The sequence below is a fragment of the Patagioenas fasciata genome, chromosome 18 (genome assembly GCF_037038585.1).
Source record: "Patagioenas fasciata isolate bPatFas1 chromosome 18, bPatFas1.hap1, whole genome shotgun sequence".
NCBI classification, from domain to species: domain Eukaryota; kingdom Metazoa; phylum Chordata; class Aves; order Columbiformes; family Columbidae; genus Patagioenas; species Patagioenas fasciata.
This window is the reverse complement of record NC_092537.1, coordinates 12,198,252-12,217,493: the sequence shown is the minus strand read 5'-3', so window position 1 is coordinate 12,217,493 and position 19,242 is coordinate 12,198,252. Positions and strand designations below refer to the sequence as shown.

Here is a 19,242-nt window from a genome sequence, read left to right as displayed (position 1 = left end):
GCCCGGACGGCTGCCTCCTCGAACCAACATCAGTAAACTCTGCCTTGCAGTGTGTTAACAGAGACCTTCTCGGGTTGGCCAGAAGCATTCCCTGCTCAACTAGTAAAGCTAGAACAGTAACTAAAGCTTTGTAAAATGAGACCGTACCCCGACTGGGGGTACCCGCTGTGATGTCCTCTGCTAGGGGGCCCCCTTTTGTTGCACAGGTAGTGCTGCAAGTCAGTAAAGCATTAGAGATCGATTGGCAGTTGCAGACTCCCTGCAAGCCTTAAGCAAGTGAGCAGGTAGAAAAGAAAATGAATCATTTAATGAAACAGCAGATAAACAGCATTTGCCAGGACACTAACTGGAAGTAGAATCAAGCACGGCTCACCAGAGGAGACGGCATGAACAGCCCCGCCAGGAGCTGCCCAACCACCCTGTGGCACCGCTGACCGCAGCCCAGGACCTCGGTGCCCCGACCGAGGGTCTTTCCAGCACCCTGAGTGAGGCTTCCATGCGCTGCAGGTGGGAAGGGACTTGCGGGGGGACAGCTGCGCTTGTACCTTTGTCTCCAGAGGCTTGGGATGGTCGGGGGGCTGGTTTAGTGCCCCTGTATATAAACCTCAGGTATGAGTTGGCCTCTGCATCCTCTGCAGGGGCTCAGCAGAGCTCTCTGAGCCAGGGCAGTGCCCGGAGGGGGCAGGAGGGGAGAGGCAGGTGAGTTAAAGCCCGTTTGCCCTGGCTTTGTGGTGTCCCCATCCTGTGCCGTCAGGTCCCTGCTGGCTCTTTCCCCAGGCAGGGACGCTCTTGGAGGCTTCCCCTGCGGGTCTTGCTCAGACTGCGAGGGTCTGGGCTCTGCAGGAGCACGGGGAGGGGTCCCCTTCACGGGGGACATGGCACGAGGGAGGCTTTGGGATGCTTCTCTTGTTGGTGAGTGACACCCTGGACTGTCACCCTGTTTCTGTGGCCCTGCCTGGGATCATTCCCACCCATCCTTCCTCTCTTCTCAGGGGGATGATGACTTAGAAAAGGAGAAGATCCTCTTGGCGTCCCTGAAGAAAGCGCCATACACCACTTCATGTCTGTCAGCATCCCGTCCGTCCTTCTGCCCTTCGCCGCACCACGACTTCTCCGAGGTTACGCAGTTATTTCTGGCGATCCCGAGGAAAGTGCCCTACTGCGCTTCACCTCTCCCAGCGTCCCGGCCGTCCTCCCTGCTCCTGACCACCATTTCTGAGAGGCTTTCTTAGAGCAATGGGTTTAAAAGCCCAAGTCTCTTTTGCCTTGTGTTCCCCCTCCATGAGAGACCCCCAGTCTGGCCTGTTTCTCTGCTGTACCTTTTAAGTTGTTTTTTATCTCATAATTAAAGTATTTTTTAAAGCGCAAACGTCTGAGACTCTGATACCGGAAACCTGGGGCCAAGAACATTTCTGTGACAGTTTGTGCACGTGAATCCGCGTGTGGCACTGCTTTTCTGATGGAGCTGGGAAGGAAACACTCGTCCTTCTCTGGAGCCGAAAACCACATGCGGTGGTTGGAGAAACTGCCAGTTTGACCCGGAAAGATGGAGCCAGAATTTGAGGGCAGAAATCAGTTGCCCCGGGTCCTTGGGTCTGGAGATTGTTCCGCGATGTTCTTCTGGTTTTTAAAGGCCGTCTTCCAGAAAACAACAATCCCAAGTGAAGTGCCCAGGCTGTTTTTTCCTCCCCACGCATTTCCCTGTGTGATCTGCTCTGTGACCCCGCGTGAGCAGGGGTTGGACTGGGGGATCTGCAGAGGTCCCTTCAGCCCCACCAGGCTGGGATCCTGTGACTCTGCACTGCGGTTCCCCAGCACCCCCAGGATGTTCCACAGCCCACGGGCAACCGCAGCTTTTCCTTCGTGGGCCGATTTCTCAAAAAGCCCTGGCTCTTGTGCTGGGCTTCACCTCCCGTCCGGGTACCCCGGGGTGAGAGCGGGGCCTCTCCGGTGCCTTCCGCGGGCTCTGCCCGGTCGGAGCAGCAAGGCCGGCGATGGGGAGGGGTTCCCGGGGAGGGCAGAGCCCGTCCCGCGGGGCTGTGGGGACGTTTCTAGGCAGGCTCCGCACTAAACAGCCCCGTTGCCGCGGCAGGGGGGCATTCCCAGCCCGGCGCTGCGGTAGACAGACCCGTTGCTACGGCTGCGGGGCCTTGCAGACCGGACTCCGCGCGGCGCAGCCGCCGTCGCTATGGGAACGGGGTCCTTCCAGTGCGGGCGGCGCGCAGCATGGCGGTGCCCCTGCTGAGTGCCGCGCTGAGCGGCGTCCGGAGCGGGCGGGCGTTCGGCACGGCCGGTGAGTCCCGGGCCGGGGAGCCCCGGTTCCCCTGCGCGGGCAGCGGGAGCCGCTTGCGGCGTGGCGGGGAGAGCGCTCGGGCGGCTGAATTGCTGGCGTGGCCGGCTCGGGGAGGCGGGGGTGGCTCCGGCTCTTCCCGGGCTCTCTCGGCCTCGTCTCTTGCGCTCTGGAGAAAGCGGGAACTCTCTGGAAACGAAGAGATGGACTGAAAGGCAGAGGCAATGCTACTGTTCGGCGGCATTCTTTATTTCATCAGCGCTGGGCAGCACTGGGGATCCTCCGGCTTCAGTTATAATTGTTAGTTATAATTGCCTTGTTTCTTACTGGCAACGCGTCATACGTATAAACTAAGCTCTCTGATTCTAATCAATGCGTTACTGAATCTTCTGTCTCCCTCTTGTCATGCAGAAGGATCTAAAAGTTGAAAATAGCCCTTCTTTTTGCAGGTGCTCAGAAAGCGTTTACCGTGTCATTGGTTAACGATGGGTGCGTCTTTTGTAAGTGAGTCACGGTGTACATGAGTTGAGCAGCTTCTCTCCACTCTCCATTCCCAGCTGCGCTCTCACGCGGGCAGCCCCGCTGCGGCCGATGCCCGGCGAGGATATTGATGTCAGCAACTTAGAAGCGCTGGAAAAATCCCACAGTTTCGGTCGGTCCTTGAGGCTGGCGGAGAAGTAGCAGGAAGCCGCGCTGGGGCGGACGGCCCAGCAGCACAGCAGCCTGGAGCAGGAATGTGCAGAGAGCTGGAGAAGCTGGGAGAATTTTTGACGAGCCTTCGTTTTCCACCTCTGTTTCACAGACTCTGGGGTGCTGTGGGGAAGTAGTTGCCTGCCAGAGGGCTGCAAGAAAAGAGAATCACCTCAGCTCTTGTGCTCTTATTGTTTCCAGCCGCAGCCTCAAGATGCGAACCTTTGGCACGTTTGACTTGTACAGAAAGCACGAGGATGCCATGACCCCGGCAGGGTTGGCGTTTTTGCAGTGCCAGTGGGACAGCTCCGTTACCTGGGTCTTCCGTCAGCTTCTCAGTAAGAAATGGCCCATGCCGGGGGCTGGGGGAGCCGTGATGCGGCGCTGGGGTGAGGCACAGGGCCGGTGAACGAGCTGTGCCTGTGGGCTTCTGCTTGGTCTGAGGAAACCACCTCTTAAAATGCCATTTTGAATGAGCATTTTCAAATAACACCGAGAGCCTTCACCAGGGTGTGCTGGACCAGCCCTGGTGGGTGTGGGGGGGGCCCTTGTTAGTGATGGGGGACCTTGGGGTTCAGATCTGCGCCGTCTCGCTGACGCTGTCTGTCACCCCTTTACAGATACTGTCCCCTGTCACTTGTGCCCCTCACCCATTTGGTCACTGGCCGTGCTGGGATCACTGTGGTGATGGAATCACTTTGGTCATTCGGATCTGTTTTGGTGACTGATCACTTTCGGCACTAGGATGTTTATATACATTAGATATATATTTTTAAAAACTGAGGGGAGAAAAGGCCATCTAGAGGCTCTCAAGGGCCAGTGCCCTCCCCAGCAGTGTGTGCTCCCCCCACCCTAGAAATAATACCTTGAAAATTCTTCCAGTGCGATTCTCAGGGGAGCCCCTGCTCCCAACGCCCTGGCCCTGGACCCCCGTGACTCCCCCGCCTCCACCAACCCCGTCTGATCTCTGGCCGTCCATGGTGGCCGTGGCTTTCTGGGGGGCAGGGGGTGGTGGAGGCCATGGGCGGTGGGTGAAGAGGGGGCAGCCAGGCGGGCTGGGGGTTGTGGGGCGAGGAAGCCCAGAAGGGGCTGAAGCTCCCGCGGGCACAGGCCATGGAGGCAATGGGGCTGCTGCTGCTCTGCCGGCTCTCAGGGGTTTACAGCTTGGAGAACGTGGCCAGAGCGTCGGGGAAGTTGGGCGGCGTGGCCAGCGTGTTGCTGGGGGTGCACATCTGCGGGGGTGTCAGATCGGTCATGGATGCTTTTTTGGAGTCCCAACCTGCCAGCCTCCCCATCGCTGGAGATCTGGCTGCATCCCGCACCAGGGGATGCTCGAAGCCCAGCTCTGGCGGGTATTGGGGTACCCAGCGCTGCAGGGTCTGGGTGGCGCCCCCAGAACATGGGTGCTGCCTGGGGAGGATCTCCAGCCCAGGCAGGGCCAGCTCGGGCTGCAAAGAACATTTTGGACATCCAGGGTGCTCGAAGCACTGGGGTGCAGTGGGTTTGGGGAGGGGACACCGCTCTGATGCCAGCTGCTCCGTGCAGGGAGCGGTAGGGACGGGGTGATGCATTGAGGACCAGTACGATGGGTGGGGAGAGTTTTGGGGTCCCACAGGAGCCTCTTCACCCAGCTCCCTGTCTCTCTGCTCCACTTCGCACCCCATTAGGGCACAGAAAGTCAGGCAGGGCCCCCCGGGACACGAGGCACTGGCCGGGCCCCACACGGTTCCCGGTACGGCCCCTGCTTTCTGTGTGCTGAACTGAATTTAGTGCCCTACCCACCGTCCTTCAGGACAGACCCGGCCCTTTTTGAGGCCAATCTTGCCAAAAACCCCAGGAGCTCAGTGTGAAAGTGAGAAGTTAAATGATTCCTCACACCACCATTCAACACAAGAACTGGAGGTTTTTGATACCTGCTTTCTTGTAGGTGTCCTACTGAGCACCAGCAAAAAGCCAAGAGTGTTGCTCAGCAGCACCAACCACATCTGCCAGGAATTAGTCTTCAGAATTAACCAGGAGTAGCAGAAGGCAATCACCAGCCCCACAGACAGCAAAGGAGAAGTCTGCAAGATCCCCTAAGGCTGGAATAGACTGTTGGCATCTGCTCTCCACGGCAAAACCAGAGGAGAGCGTAGAGGGAAAAGAAATGAAAGTCATTGCAAGTGAGAAATGCGTGGCGAAACACAGGAGGTGGCTGACACAAAAAGACCCTCCCAGGAGCAAGCCATGACTTCTGGACCCAGCATCTCTGGCCCGGGATGAAGGCTTGCCCATTGCAGTGCGGCCACTTGGGGTGGAAAAATGGGGTTTGAGAGGGGCTGTTGCCCCCCAGTGTCTTGCTCTGCCTGGAGATCTCTCTGCAGAGGCCCCTGGACAGGACGCCTCTTCCTCAGTCAGCACTGGCAAAAACCATCTGGGGACACGCTCCATCCTCCAGAACTCTTCCTCGTGTGACTCGCAGCTCACGTGTGACAGCGCTGCTCGAAACTTGGCCGTCTCTGAGAATCGGCTTGCTTTGGGATGTGGGCTTCACTCTCAGAGGAATCATGGCAGCCCTGCTTTCTGTGTTGGGGTCTCCCTTTCAGCTATGGAGCAACTTCAGTTCACAGCGCAAAAGGATCTTGCAATGCTGTGTAGATAGCAGCACCGTTTCTGAAGCCTCAGAGGAGATGTCAGAGCCATCAGGCTGAGGGACGGGAATCCCAGCAAAAGATTGCCCGTGTTTCAAAAGGGAGGCAGCCGTGCCCGCTGGAGAACCTCTCTCACAGCTCCATCCCCAGCAAAGAGCTGTCTCTAGAGCAGTTTGTGCTGCTTACAGGCAAGATCACCTTTACATTTAAACCGCCTTCTTGCACAGATGACAGGAAACATACTCTGGTTTATGTCTTTATAGCTGAAAAGGCCAGGACAGTGTTCATGAGGGAGCAAGTGATGAGCACATTTCCTGGTCAGCAGCCACTGGCTCATGCCAATGGTCAAGAGAGGCAGAAGAAATCCCTTCAGAACAGCTCCCTCTCCAAAGACATCCGTCTGCCTTGATCAACCGCAGGGAAAGGCATCCTAAACCAGGCACTTTGGCCTTGTTTTCAGCCCAGGTTCCCAGGTGCTGGTGCACTCGTGAGCCAGTCACTGCACATCTGCCACGAAGGGGAATCGCCTCCGAGGCCACTGTGCCGTGGGGAAAGGAAAGGATTAAACGTCAGGAGAGCTTGATTGAGTACACAACATGGATAAAGCCACTCTCTCTGCAATTAAAACTGAGGGTATTTAATTCAGTAAAGTGAGATTTCATTCCCCATGACTTGTCTGATTGTATTTTGAATCTGGGCACGGGCTGCAGTGACCTGCCCCAAAATATGAGGTGTCACCAGCTACAATGTAGGTGGTGAAGTGGGAAAGGCAGGAGGGACCCTCAGCACCTCCCATCCCGTGGATAACTTCATCACAATGACCAGGGCGGCGCCCGCTGGCTGCTGGGGCGGCTGTTGCCGGGCAACAGAGACACTATATTGTCCCCTGTCACCTGTGCCCCGTGCCCATTTGGTCACTGGCCGTGGTGGGATCACTTGCCGTGGTGGGATCACTGTGGTGGTGGACTCATTTTGGCAGTTGGATCACTTTTGGTGGTGGGATCGCTGTTGGTGGTTGCATCACTTTTGGTGGTGAGATCACTTCTGGTGGTTGCATCGCTTTTGGTGGTGTAATCGCTTTTGGTGGTTGAACCGCTTTTGGTGGTGGGATCACTTCTGGTGGTTGCATCACTTTTGGTGGTGGAATCGCTTTTGGTGGTTGAACCGCTTTTGGTGGTTTGATCACTTTCGGCACTTGGATTGCTTTGGTGACTGGATCACTTCCATCGCTCGGATTGCTTTCGGAACTTGGATCTGTTTTGGTGACTGATCGCTTTCTGTGGCAAGAAGGAGCAGGAGAAAGGCTGCTGTCTGTCCATCCCTCCAAGATCACCTCCGGACAGAAAAGCTCCTGTCTCCCTACTTCGGGTTCAGTGTTTTCAGGCAGAACAGCAGCGATGTCCACACGCAGTCTGTTGGAGATGCTGGACGCTGCCATCGGGACACCCCAAGTTGGGGTTGTGGATTTGGTGGCGCTGCACAAGCTGCTGAAAGCCATGATCATCGGGCAGCCGGACCAGCAGGAGCTGTCCGTCCTGGAGCCAGGGCAGAGCCCGACCCCCAGCTTAGGGAAGGACAAGGTCACGAAGGAACAGCCTGGCCAGGAAGAGAAGGAGAGAGACATCTGCAAGGTAGAACCTCTTGCTGGTCCCTGGGTGCTCCCCCACGAGACGCCCCCTCCTCTGGGCTCCGCGCTGCCCTTGTGCTGCCCTCAGCCCAAGGGCTGGGTTAAGCCCGAGCTCCTGCAGCAGAGCACAGCGGGGTCCAGGTCCCCAGGGACCCTCCCCTGGGCTCACCCCGACACCCGCTCTCCCAGAAAAGGGCTTCGCTCCAGGATCTCTGGGAGGAGATCAACAAGTTTAAGGAGGTGCAGTCCAGCCTGGCAGAAGACATGCGGGAGATGCAGGAGGCGCATGTCGGCCTGGCAGAGGACATGCGGGCGATGCAGGAGGCGCATTCTGGCCTGGCAGAGGACATCCAGGAGATCCAGGAGACGCTTGGCCTGGTGGGTGTCCCCTGGTGCCCCAGCAGGGAGCTGAGCCCTCGTCCCCTCCCCGCTTCTCTCCCTGTCAGCCTGCGCCCCTGCTCTGTGGCCATCGTTGTCACCAGCGTGGAGGGCAGCAGGAGGGAAGAGTGGGAAGGGTGTCCCAGGAGTTGCTAAGGCACTTTTGAACTAGAGAGCCCTCAAAACAGAACCATGGGTGGGGAAGGAGGGGAGATAAAGCTCTGCTCATGGAATTCCGCCGCGGCCCCCAGGCACAGCCCTGCCCAGCGTCTCTGTGCCTCCTGCCCCATTCATTTGGGGATTCTCTTTAAATCCCGCTCCCACATCTGAACGGGTGTCCCTGTCCTCACCCAGCTCCAGGGGAAGCCCCAGGACGCTGCCGGGCTGCGCAGGGACAGGAGGCGGCTGCGTCCCCGCTCCCTCAGGGACACCAGCCCTCCTGCCTCGGGGCACAGCCTGTGGGTTCGGGGTGCTGGGCAGTGATGCTGGGGGTCCCATCCCTGGGGATTCCATCCCCCCGGCTCCATGGCCGGGCTGACCCCGTGATGCCTTTGCATTTGGGCTCTCATGTGGAACACGACTTTATCCCCGTGAGATGGTGGTTTGGGGACAGGGACTGGGGACATGGCGGGGGGTTCTGGGGTCTGTCCTCATGGCTGCCCAGCTGCCAGTAACCCTGCTGCCCTTTGCATCTTCTTCCCAGGAGGGCGCTGGGGGCCAGTCTGCCCCCGCCGAGCCCACCCAGGTGGCCACGGACAGCCAGACCAGGAAGAGCTCAGCACTGGGGCCGAAGGGACGTGGGACACAGCCTGGGATGGAGACCAGCAAGGGGACTGCAGGGTCTGGCTCCCCGGGGATGCAAGCAGGGACACAGGGGGAACCAGTGACCCCTGTGAAGTTGTCAGGCACTCCCTCTGACCACATGAGGTCTACTGATGCCGGTGTCACCAGCCCGGGGATGCAGCCAGGATCACGGGGCAGCCAGGCCAGCACCCGCCTGGGAAGACAGCCAGGGGCCCCTGACACCCAGACCAGCACCTTGGGGAAACAGCCAGGATCACCTGGGACCCACACCACCACCCCTGGGGTGCAGCCTGGGTCCTCCAGCTCCCAAACCACCATCCCAGGGGATGCCGAAGAGCGGGCCATGCCCTGGCGCTCCTCGGGCTCCACCATCATCTCCAGCTATGAGTCGGAGATGCGAGAGGTTCTCTCCCAGGTTGGGCAGCTCGGCAACGTCTGCACTGGTCTGAAGGAGGAGGTGGAGCAGCTGAAATCTGCAAAAGCAGAACGCGCGGATCTTGAGAACGTGCGCCGGCTCTTCCCGGAGGGAGGTGAGAGCACGGGGGGGCTGGCGGGGGTTGTTTGGTGTGGGGACACCCTGGCTCAGGGGCTCGTCATGCTCAGAGCCTGGCCCCAAGGCTGAGACCCCCTCACCGACAGCACATCCCCTTGCACCATGTCCCTCTAGGCCGGCAGAGCATCACCAGCATCCTGGCCGACCTCAAGTGCCAGATGTCGTTCCTGCAAGACATGGCCAGGGCCCTCCACGGGCAGGAGGAGAAGGTGAGCCGGCAGCAGTCCCCGAGGGGCTGCAGGGATGCCAGTTTGGGCAGGGAGGGGGCAGCCGAAGGGTCCCCGTGCTGGAATGACACAATGGGCTGTGCCCTCACTGCCCCCACTGCCGTTCGCAGATCAGCAAGGTGGAGGATGATCCCAGAAAGATGAGGGGGGCTGGAGCCGGCCGGAAAGCAGACGGCAGCGCCCAGATGACCCAACAGCCACGGTAAAAGGATGGGAGAGGGTTTCCTACCTCGCAGGGCTGCGAGGGAACCTGGGGTCTGAGAGCATCCCAGTTTGGGGGGCAGGGGACACTCCCAGAAACGCTAAGCCTGCCCCTGCCCCCGTCTCGCTGGCCAGGCCCAAGGGACAGAAGGTCAAGGCAGAGCGGAAGGAGTTGGGGAAGCAGCAGGAGCCGACTCAGGCCGAGCTGGAACACCTTGCGGCCGAGTACGTGAATCTGTTGGTGATGGAGACAGCGCAGCAGCTGCAGGCAGAGGTGAGGCCCGGGGGCAGCACTCCCAACCATGGCTGGCTCAGGGGGAGCCCTGGCGGGGTCCCGGCCACGGCCCCTGGCTCGATGGGGTCATGGAGCCTCCACGGCACCTGCGCTTGTGGGCCGCATCCAGCCCGGCTCAGAGCTGATTCCTCCTCCCCTGCCAGCAGGTGGACGAGCCGAGAACGACGGCGCAGAGCGGGGGACACGAGCAGGCAGGGTGCCACGTCTGCAGCCCGGACACCATGGTGCTGCTGGAGAAGCTCCTCCAGCGCTGCGAGAAGCTCGAGGAGCAGGTGGCGTCCCTGGCCCACAAGGCGGGCGGCAAGGTGGACAATTATGAAAAGTGGAGGAGACAGGTAAGGAGATGCAGTGTAGGGGGCTTGAGCTGCTAGGATCCCCCAGGCATTTCTGCTTTGCTGTAACGCGGGGGAGCCCCTGGCTGCCCCCCTAATTGGCTTGTGGGAGTCAGCAGCATGGAAGGGAATTAAAGCCTTGGAGAAAATGTTCTGCTTGCACTGAAAGCCCGTGGCCACCAGCCAAAATACCCTGGGTCTTTCCCTGCGGGGCAGCCACCCTCCTTGCTCAGCACCGCCTTGTCCTCTTAGTCCCTGCAGCAGGACGAGCAGCTCAAGTGCCTCCAGGCCAGCATCATGCAGCTCCAAAAGGACTATGAGAAGTTCAGCTCGGGCCTTGCAAACCTCCAGCAGGATCGCCAGCAGGAGCAGAATGACATCAAGGTGAGTGTCTGTAACCCGCAGGCAGAGCCCAGGCTGGGACCCCAAGGGATCTGTCCCCCTGCCACCCTGCTCACAGCCCTGCACAGCTTCCCGATGCCTTTCCTGGAGGTTTCTGATGGGGTGGGGAGGCAGGGGGTGCTCGGCTGGCCGGGGGTCAGCTCCGACCCTACCGTGGCATCACGGGCTGCTTTTTGCCTGGGAATCGATGAGGTACGGGCTCGAGGGTCCCTGGTGCCAGCCAAGGGTGTCCTGGGCAGGGTGACAAACACCCCTTGTTCCTTGGGTGCCGGCTGACAGAACCAGCCAGGGGGAGGGAGGATTTCCAGCCCGGCTGCGGGTCCTTTGCCAGGTCCCTCTGTGATCCTGAGTCCCTTCGGCTGGTGGGACCAACCCCACGGGGGCGATGGGGTGAACAGATCCACGTAGCCACTTCTCCCTCTCCCGTTGTCCCTCCATCCTGTCTCCAACCGCTCTCCTGTCTTTCCCCATTGCTAGAAGGTAGACAAGGCCGCCCTGGCTGACAAAGTCAGTCGCAGCCAGTTTGAGGCGTGCATGGAGCAGCTGAACAAGGGGATGGAGAAGGTGACGAGCCGGGTGACAGGCCAGGAGCAGGACTGTCAACAGTTCCAGCAAGAGCTCCAAAGGCAGATGGACTGTAAGGTGAGGGCTCGTCCCCTCCATGCAGAACTGGCACCTTGGGGGCCTGGCAGCCTGAGGCAGCATCCTTGCGAGGGTGCCCCCTCCTGGCTGTCCCCCTGGGGACCGCCATGTCCCATCCTGGGGTAGATGGCTGAGGGTGTCACCCGTCCACAGCTGGACCGCCGGGAGCTGGGGGCGTTCCGGCAGCAGCAGGAGGAGCGTTGGAAGAGCCTCAGCAGGCAGCTGCAGAAGGTGCTGCAGCCAGAGCGTGACGATGCCGCTGGGATTAGGAAGTGAGTGCGATCGGGACAGCGGTGGCTTTGGCAGTGCTGGCCCTGTTCCTGCTGGCTGTCCCAGCTCGTGCCGCTGTGGTACCCTGGCGTGGGAGCCATGTGGGCAGCGCCCCTGGGGATGCTGAGCAAGTGGCTGTGCCTTGTGCTCCTGCCAGCTGCAGCTTCCCAGCGACGGAGGCGGCACAATGAGGGGGCACGTGTGGGAGGAGCCCTCCTGAACCAGTCTTGGGGGGTGGGTGCAGAGGCTTTTTGTGGCAGGGGACGGTGTGCAGGTGGGGCTGTGCCCCCCAGGAGCTCCCCAGCCCTTTTCTTCCCTCTCCAGGCAGCTGCTGCCTGGTTTCCATTGCCTGTCCTGCGACCGGCCCGTCAACATGCTGGCGCCTGGACCGTGAGTAACTCCCCCCAAACAGGGAGCACCCCCTGACCCCTCCCTGGAATCGAGTGACACATGGGGTGCCACCTGCCAGGCACTGAACACCCCGTGTCCTGTCCCACAGGGAGCGGACGGGCGAGTCCAGATACCCCACTGTTCCGCGGAGCTGCGGGGGCCCACACACCGTCAGGCCCCCACGCTTCCAGCCCCAACCGCCCAGCATTCCACGGCCATCCCAAGCCAGTGCCCGCAGCCCCAACAAGGTAGGGATGATGGAGGTGGGGAGGGGGATGCTGAGCCTGCGGGGGGATCCCTCTGTGCCTCAGTTTCCCCAGGGAGAGCTGGCTGGGGGAGGGTTGCTGGGGGATGCGGAATGGGGCCCCGTGTTTGGGTCACACGCTCTCCCCTTCCCAGAAGGACGCGATGCAGCTGTTGGGCCAGGACGGCACTGATGGGAACCAACAGAACAAGCAGCCGTCTGTAACGGAGAGCTCTGAGCTGTCCTCAAAGCAAAGGGGGACGCCAAACACCACGACCTCAATGAGCCGGCCAAGTATGGCCCTGTCAGGGCACCGGGGGGCAGAGGACACCCTGCTGTCTGGGGGAACGGGTCTGTGCCCTCAGCTGGGCTGGGTGGGACGGGAGTCTGGGGTCTGGGCTGGGGTGCGGGGGCAGCACTGGCTGCTGGGGCAGCCGCTCCTTGTGGTGGAGCTGGAGGGAGCTGGGGGCACATGGGGGGTGGTGCTGGCAGTGTGGGACAACAGCCCGTGTGCTTCAGGGTGGGGGCAGGACCCTGTTTGTGGGTGTCTGTGGCTGACCCTGCCCCTCGCCCCCAGGTACCTCCTCCTCACTGCAGCACCAACCCGCCGCGCCGAAGAACCGATCTGCCTCGTCTCCCGCACGCCTCACCCAGGCACCGAAGCTGCTGGTGCACCTCCTGCCACTCCGCAATAAATCAGTGCCCTGACAGCCGGGCAGGACGGGGGTCCCGGGCCCCGGTCCCACCGCCTCGGGCGCTGAGCAAGCAACAGCTACAATAAACGGCCATGAGCAACCAAGTGCCAGTGTGGTCTGAGTGGAGGGCCCTGGGGCAGGATGGGAGAAAGCCCCCCTGTGTTTGCTTTTTCAGGAGACAAATAAGTGCTAAAAAGGCACTTTGGGGGTGCCCAGGTGGATCCAGTGGTATCCAGACCCCCTCCAGAGGGAGCACTGGGAGCAAACCAGTGGGCACCAGGGCAGAGCCAGCAAAGGCCCATCCTGCACCCCGGGTGGGGCTGAGGTGTCCATGGGCTTAAGAAGCACCCCCTGGGCCTAACTGGGGGGACGGGGTGAGGAGGTAACCAGGCAGCTGTGCAAGATGCTAGGCTGACTGTTGGCAGCCGGGAGAGCAGCAGCAGGAGCCGAGCTGCAAGGCCGGGCAAGGCCGAGCTGTCACAGGAGCTCTGCTTGACAACAGGTTGACCGTGAGCCAGCAATGTCTCCCGTGGTCAAGAGGCCAATGGTACCTGGGCTGTGTGAGTAGGAGTGTGGCCAGCAGGTCAAGGGAGGTGAATCCTCCCCCTCTGCTCTGCACTCGTGAGGCCCCATCTGAGTGGTGTGTCCAGTTCTGGGCACCCCAGTTTAAGAAGGACAAGGAGTTACTGGGGAGAGCCCAGCGGTGGCTACAAAGGTGCTGAGGGGTCTGGAGCATTTTGCTTCTGAGGAAATGCTGAGAGAGCTGGGGCTGTTGAGCTGGAGAAGAGAAGCTGAGAGGGATCTGATCAATGGGATCAATGTCTCAGGGTGGGTGTCAGAGGATGGACCAGACAGTTCAGTGGTGCCCAACGCCAGGATGAGGGGCAACAGGCACAGACCGAAACACAGGAGGCTCCATCTGAACATGAGCAGAAACTTGTTTGCTGGGAGGTGCCAGAGCCTGGCCCAGGCTGCCCAGAGCGGGTGTGGAGTCTCCTTCTCTGAGACATTGAAACCCGCCTGGACCCACCTGTGTGATCTGCTCTGTGACCCTGCGTGAGCAGGGCTTGGACTGGGGGATCTGCAGAGGTTTGAAACTCCCCCGGGAGTATCGGAGTTGCCGGGACTGGAGCGTCCGGCCCGGCCTCAGGCCCACCAGGGACTCCATGTCCCAGCACCAGCAAGAGGAGAAGGGCCAGGCCGGGCCGGGCGGGGTCAGGAGGGGCCGGGCGGGACCGGGCGTTGCTGCTGCGGGCGGGTCCAGGGCTGCCCTGAGCCCAGGGATCGGGACACCGCGGCCATGGCCACCAGGCCTGTGCGTGCTGGGGGCCGGGGGCACGAGGGCGGGTGTGTTTAAGGCTGAGCTGGAGCCTGGTTTTTGAGGGGCTTGGAGAGGTCCGAGCAGCAGGGAGCCAGCCGGGGGGGTGGCAGAGGGACGCAGGTTGAACAGCAAGTGGGGAAATCCTCCTGTCCCTGCAGGTCAGAGTGTGGACGCGACCAAGGATCTTCGGTCCCCGCCTGGGGGTTGACATTGGAGGAATCTGCGGAGACACCCTCTGGAGCAAGGGAAAGCCCGGCTCTTGCGATGGTGATGCTGAGTGTGCCGGGTGCTCAGGCAGGCCTGGGAAATGCCCAGTGCTGCTCTGGCACTGGTTGGGAGGCAGGAGCCATCCTGAGGCAGGAGGGGCTGAGCCCCCTGGTGTCACTGAAGGGGTCACATCTCTCCGCTCCCCCGGGCTTTCAGCTGCCATTTCCCAAGCAGTGCGAGCGGGACGAGGGCGTCGCTGGTGCTGCTGGGGTTCTCGGGAGAAACCTGCCTCTGGCTTGAGTGTGCTGAGACAGTCCAGCTCAGACTGGCTTGGTGTTCTAATGAGGGAATTTGTCTTTCTCCACAGGCTACGCAAGCCAAGAGAGGTTTAAGTGGTAAGTGCGCTGGCCTGGTCTCCTTTCACTGTGCGCAGGTGCTTTGGTCTGCTGGGAATGCCTGGGGCGGAGGAGGGGGACACTGGGGTGAGGTGGCAGCCCTGGCTACCGCAATGGTCACCATCCTTGTGTGGAAGGTGCAGCTCCGTGAGAAGCCGGCGAATCCCCCCGTGGAGTGCCCAGGCCAGGGCTATGCCCGTGTCCATCATCCTGATCTCTCCCTGTGTGTTTCCAGTTGAACCCCGTTTTACAGCCAGTGGGAGAGCCTTGAAGACCAGCGCGCGGGTCACCAAGGAGTGAGTGCCTTTCAGATCTCCGCGTGCTCCCCACGTCCTCCTGACCTGCCCCCTCCTCAGCTTCTGCACCCGCTCCCTGCCCCGACAGGTTGCTTGCAGAGGTTTGCAACGTCCCTGGAGAGAACAAGGCAGCTGCAGGGGTGAGCCCAAACGTGGGGAGAGAGCCTGGATGTCCTGAGGGCTGGGACTGAGCTCTGTGGCATCACTGGCAGGAGCAAAAAGCCAGGAGAGGGGAGTGGGTGGCTGGTGGGAGACGGGCTTCCAGGTACCGAGGATGGAGCAAAGCCCGGGGGCACCCGCTGCTGCAGCCCAGCCTTCCTGGGTGCGCTTCGGCTCCAGCGTCGTAGGAAGAGCCCTCACCCGAAGCAATGGCCTTGGGTGTTCCTGACACTTCTCCCAGAGGCAGCAGCAGGATCTCAGCACAGGACTCAGGGCTCAGAGCGTTTCAAGTACCGAAATCCCCCCGTCTCAGCCCCCGTGCGCTGCAGCCGCGGCCCCCAGCACCAGCCTCCCAAGGGTGAAGCAGTGCTGAGGCATCCGCTGCGCTCGCCCTGTGCCCGTCCTCATCCTCTTGCTTTCCAGGACAAGGACGACCGGGTCTGGGATTTCCTGAGGACATCGAAACCCAGTGCTGGCCCACAGAAGATGCCTGTAAAACGTGGCACTGAGTGCAGCTCTGAGACAACAGCAGAACAGAGCAGCAGGAAAGGTAAGCAGGTTGCTGGATGCCTCCTCCTTGTAAGAAAGGAATCGGCAGCCTGGCTGAGTTTGTGTGAGGTCCCAGCTGATAAAATGGAAAGCCACCCAGCCCCATCTCTGATTAAGCAGTGTGGTCATTTCTAGAGCAGCTTGATAACGGGGTTGGTTGTGCCACAGCTCAGGGAGTGCCCCAGGTTACAGAACTGGCCTTTCCTTTCCGGGAAGGGAGGCTCAGATCTTCCCTTGGGCCTCACCCGGCCTGTTGTGCACCGTGCCAAAGGACAACAAGTTTTTGTGGTCAGGATTTGGGTGGCTGTAGCATCCCCGGTCCACGGCAGAGCCCAGCTGGGGCACTTCTGGGTGGGTCCCAGCTGCACTGGGCAGTGTTACAGGCACTCGCCTCTCTTGTTCCTGCAGCAGGGACGCTCATGGGTCTGATAGTCACCTCAAATGGCCTTTGCCCCGATAAATCCACTCTGGACACCAGTAGCAGCCGGTGGGTTGGGGCAAGAGCCAGGGTGTGTTTAGAGCAGGGCCTTTGGGTGAAGAGGGGCTGGAACAATCTGATTGGAAACTTGCAAAGCTCAAGAAGCTCCTGGTGTTGCCGGAGCTGGAAACCCCAGTGTCAGTGACCCCCAGCCATGTCCCAGCAGTGGATGCAGGGGCGCAGAGCAGGCAGTGGCGCGTTGCCGCTTTGTCACTTGCTGTGAGGTTCAGTCACGGAAAAGACATTGAAAAAGGACTTTGTAAATGGTCCAGGGAGAGAAGAGCAGGCAGGGCTGCTTTGATCTCTTGTTTAAAAAACCAAACCCCACCCTGCTCAAACCTCCTCCCAGGGGCGATCCCATCCCCAGAGCTGCCCCCACGCCAGACGCCCCTGCGCACCGTGGCCCCGGTCCAGAGGAGGAAGACGTCGATGTTTGAAGATGCTGAAGACGATGACCTCTTGGATGTACTGAGACGTGGCAAAGGCCCAAAAAAAGAGTAAGGGCAGTGAGGAGGCGATGGCAGTAACGCAGGGGGTGGGCTGTGTGTTGAGCTGGTGCCACCGTGCTGGGTGGGGATGCCGGAGCTTCTGCCCGTGGGTCCCAGCAAGAGGCAAGAGCAGCTGGTTTGGCAGAGAAGAGCCAGAGCAGCCTGGCCAGGCTGTGTGAGGAGGGACAGCCCTGCCTCTGGGAGAAACCATCTGCCACCGTGTCCCCACAGAGAGGAGCTCCGGCCAGCGCGCTCCACGCTGGACGGCTTGTTCGGACGAGGCTCCGCGGCCAAAGTCCTGGAAAAGCCAGGTACGGGAGAGCATAGGGAGTGCAAAGTGGATAAAAAGTCCCAGAAGCAGCCAGGTGAGCCCAGCCAGGGACGTTGGGCAGGTCTGCAGAGGTGACAGCATTGGCTTGGGCTAGCGAGCTTGATTTCTCGTGGCCTTGCAGGGGAAATGCCCTTTGTGTCGGGCTGAGCAGGGCGGTCAAGGGGCTCTGGGTCAGCGGGGCGGAAGGCGGCTCATGCACAAGGGTTGTGCTCTGCCCTCGAGGCAGCCTGGGAGGAGGAGGAGGAGGAGGGGAGGGCTGGTGTCTTTGCAGCAGCTGCTCCTCTGGGCGCTGACTCAAGGCTCCTTGTCTGAACAGAGGAGGAAGGGCGTGGGGACAAGAAGGAGCTTGTCTTCGGAGTGTACAAGCCCTCGATGGGCTCCAGGCCCGCGGTACAGCCGGCGGTGGGGCAGTTGGTGAGGTACGGTGCTGTGCGTGTGTCTGGAGCGCCGCTGTCCCTGAGGCGGAGCAGGCAGGTCCCCGGGTCCCCTCGCAGGCAGGTCTGCAACTGCTTCTCCTTCCTCAGGTTTTCTGCCAACAGCAGCAGCGAAACAAACCCAGAGCCCCGCTCCACACCTCGTCCTCCCCGCAGACGGAACCCCGTGCGGAGGAGAAGGGCCGGAGACGACTGGCTGGGCTGGGAGGATGAGGATTTCATGGAGCCCCCCAGCCAGTCCAGGGCTGCAGAGGAGGCAGCGCCTAAACCCGACCCAATGGACTGGATGATCGATGCTTTGGCTCCCAGCAGAGCCAAAGAACAGGCCAAGGCACAGGAGATAAAGGCCGAGACTATGGAGACCCAGCAGAAGAAAGCCAAGCCCTCTGAGACTGAAGAGAAAAAGGCTGAGCCCTCGGAGGCGCAAGAGAAAAAGAACAAACCCTCGGAGGCCCAAGACACAAAGGCCAAGCCCTCAGAGACCGCGGGCGAAGGGCCGGGTCCCCGCTCTCCCGGCAGGTAAAGGCCCGGTCAATGGCTGCAGCGCTCCCGTCTGCTCCACGTGTGGCTGCTGCAGCAGCAGCTCTCAGCAGCGCTTGCCTCAGATTGACCCAATTCGTGTTAAGCACTTTCTGGTATCCAGTTGGGGTAATGCCGCGGGTCTTTGTCGCGCTGATCCAGCCCACAGTCCCATTCCCCTCGGCAGGTTCAGACTTGTGCCGTCCCAATGGGGCTCAGAAGGGAAATGCAGCCCCCGTGCCTGGAGCGGTGGGCAGGGGGTGTGAGCTGGGGGTGCCCGGGGAAGGGGGCGGATGCAGCCAGGGGAGCACCAGGGATGGAGCTGTTGGGGTCTCTGCTCCCTCAGCAGCCAAAAGGCTGAATCCTGCCTTTCACCTGCGAGGCAGGAACTGGCGTTGAGGAGGGATCTTGTCTTTCGTGGCCTCCTCGGCTTGACCACATCGGGTGCTTTTTTCTTGCAGCCAGCTGGCCGCCTCCCCAGCAGCATTGGACTGTCGGGCAGAGCTGCTGAGCGCCCAGGCCCGTGTGGCAGAGCTGGAGAGCCAGGTGAGCCCCAGCGCCTGCTGGATGGGGCCCATGGGTGACCCAGGGGGAGGAGAAGGGGCCATGTCTGCTCCTAACAGCATCAGGGTGACGGGAAAGAGGAAGAACCTCCCTGTGCTGAGATGCCAACAACAGCCACCGACTGCTGCTGTGGGGGTTCTGTCCCTTTGCCACCACATCCCCAATCAGGACACCGCATTGCGCAGCAGCAGAGGGCTAAGGGCTCAGAATGCAGAGAGTGAAGCAGCCCCTGCCTCCATTTCCCCACGCGCACAGCAACACCGATCTGCTGCTAAATCCCCATGTGCCCTTTGGGTGCAGAGTGCCAGGTACTGCAAGGAAAGCAACACTTGTTTGGTGCTGTGACCCCTCACGGGCTCTCTCTGGGCAGGACCTCAGTGACCATAATGAAGGACAACTACGGGCAGCAGGTGGAGATGCTGCGGTGGCAGAACGAGCAGCTGGCGGCTCAGCTGCGGCAGGAGCGGCAGGACACGGCGCGGGATCGGGCAGAGCTGCTGGCGCAGCACCAGCTGGACCTGGAGCAGCTGTGGGAGCAGCACCGGCTGGAGCTGCAGCAGCTGCGGGAGCTGCAGGGGTGAGAGCGGCACGAGCGGCACGTGGTGCCGGTGCCCCCGGTCTGGGTGAAGGAACCAGGGGATGGTTTGGGGAGACAGTGAAAGGAGAATGGAGAGTCCAGAAGCGCTGGATTGAGGGCAGCCCAGTGGCTTTTGGAGTGGGGATTTGCTTTGCAGGCAGACACAGGGAGATCTGGCTGGAGACTTCATTCTGAGGGAATGCGTTGCCTTTTGAAAGAGGCTGAACCCCATGTTTTCTCTCCCCCAGATCCCT

General features: G+C 60.9%; 2 protein-coding genes and 1 long non-coding RNA gene across 3 annotated transcripts; all 3 read left to right on the top strand.

Annotated features, from left to right (window-relative positions):
* The first annotated feature begins 175 nt into the window (after positions 1 to 175).
* LOC139829368 (uncharacterized) lies at positions 176 to 1,369 on the top strand. The gene is made up of 2 exons (XR_011741826.1): positions 176 to 485; positions 993 to 1,369. It is a non-coding gene; the product is annotated as an uncharacterized lncRNA (long non-coding RNA).
* Positions 1,370 to 4,738: 3,369 nt separating this feature from the next.
* Positions 4,739 to 12,774, top strand: LOC139829326 (glutamine-rich protein 2-like). Its single transcript, XM_071816364.1, has 13 exons — positions 4,739 to 7,615; positions 8,319 to 8,949; positions 9,087 to 9,181; positions 9,310 to 9,401; positions 9,536 to 9,674; positions 9,842 to 10,030; positions 10,280 to 10,411; positions 10,907 to 11,071; positions 11,225 to 11,343; positions 11,666 to 11,731; positions 11,841 to 11,979; positions 12,131 to 12,269; positions 12,553 to 12,774. The coding sequence occupies exons 1-13, from the start codon at positions 7,502 to 7,504 to the stop codon at positions 12,681 to 12,683; spliced, it is 2,151 nt and encodes a 716-aa protein (XP_071672465.1). The 5' UTR covers positions 4,739 to 7,501; the 3' UTR covers positions 12,684 to 12,774.
* A 1,062-nt stretch (positions 12,775 to 13,836) lies between these two features.
* Positions 13,837 to 18,123, top strand: LOC136109477 (fas-binding factor 1 homolog). Its single transcript, XM_065852195.2, has 6 exons — positions 13,837 to 14,017; positions 15,035 to 15,598; positions 16,443 to 16,572; positions 16,795 to 16,928; positions 17,211 to 17,313; positions 17,419 to 18,123. The coding sequence occupies exons 1-6, from the start codon at positions 13,837 to 13,839 to the stop codon at positions 17,849 to 17,851; spliced, it is 1,545 nt and encodes a 514-aa protein (XP_065708267.2). The 3' UTR covers positions 17,852 to 18,123.
* Positions 18,124 to 19,242: the final 1,119 nt, after the last annotated feature.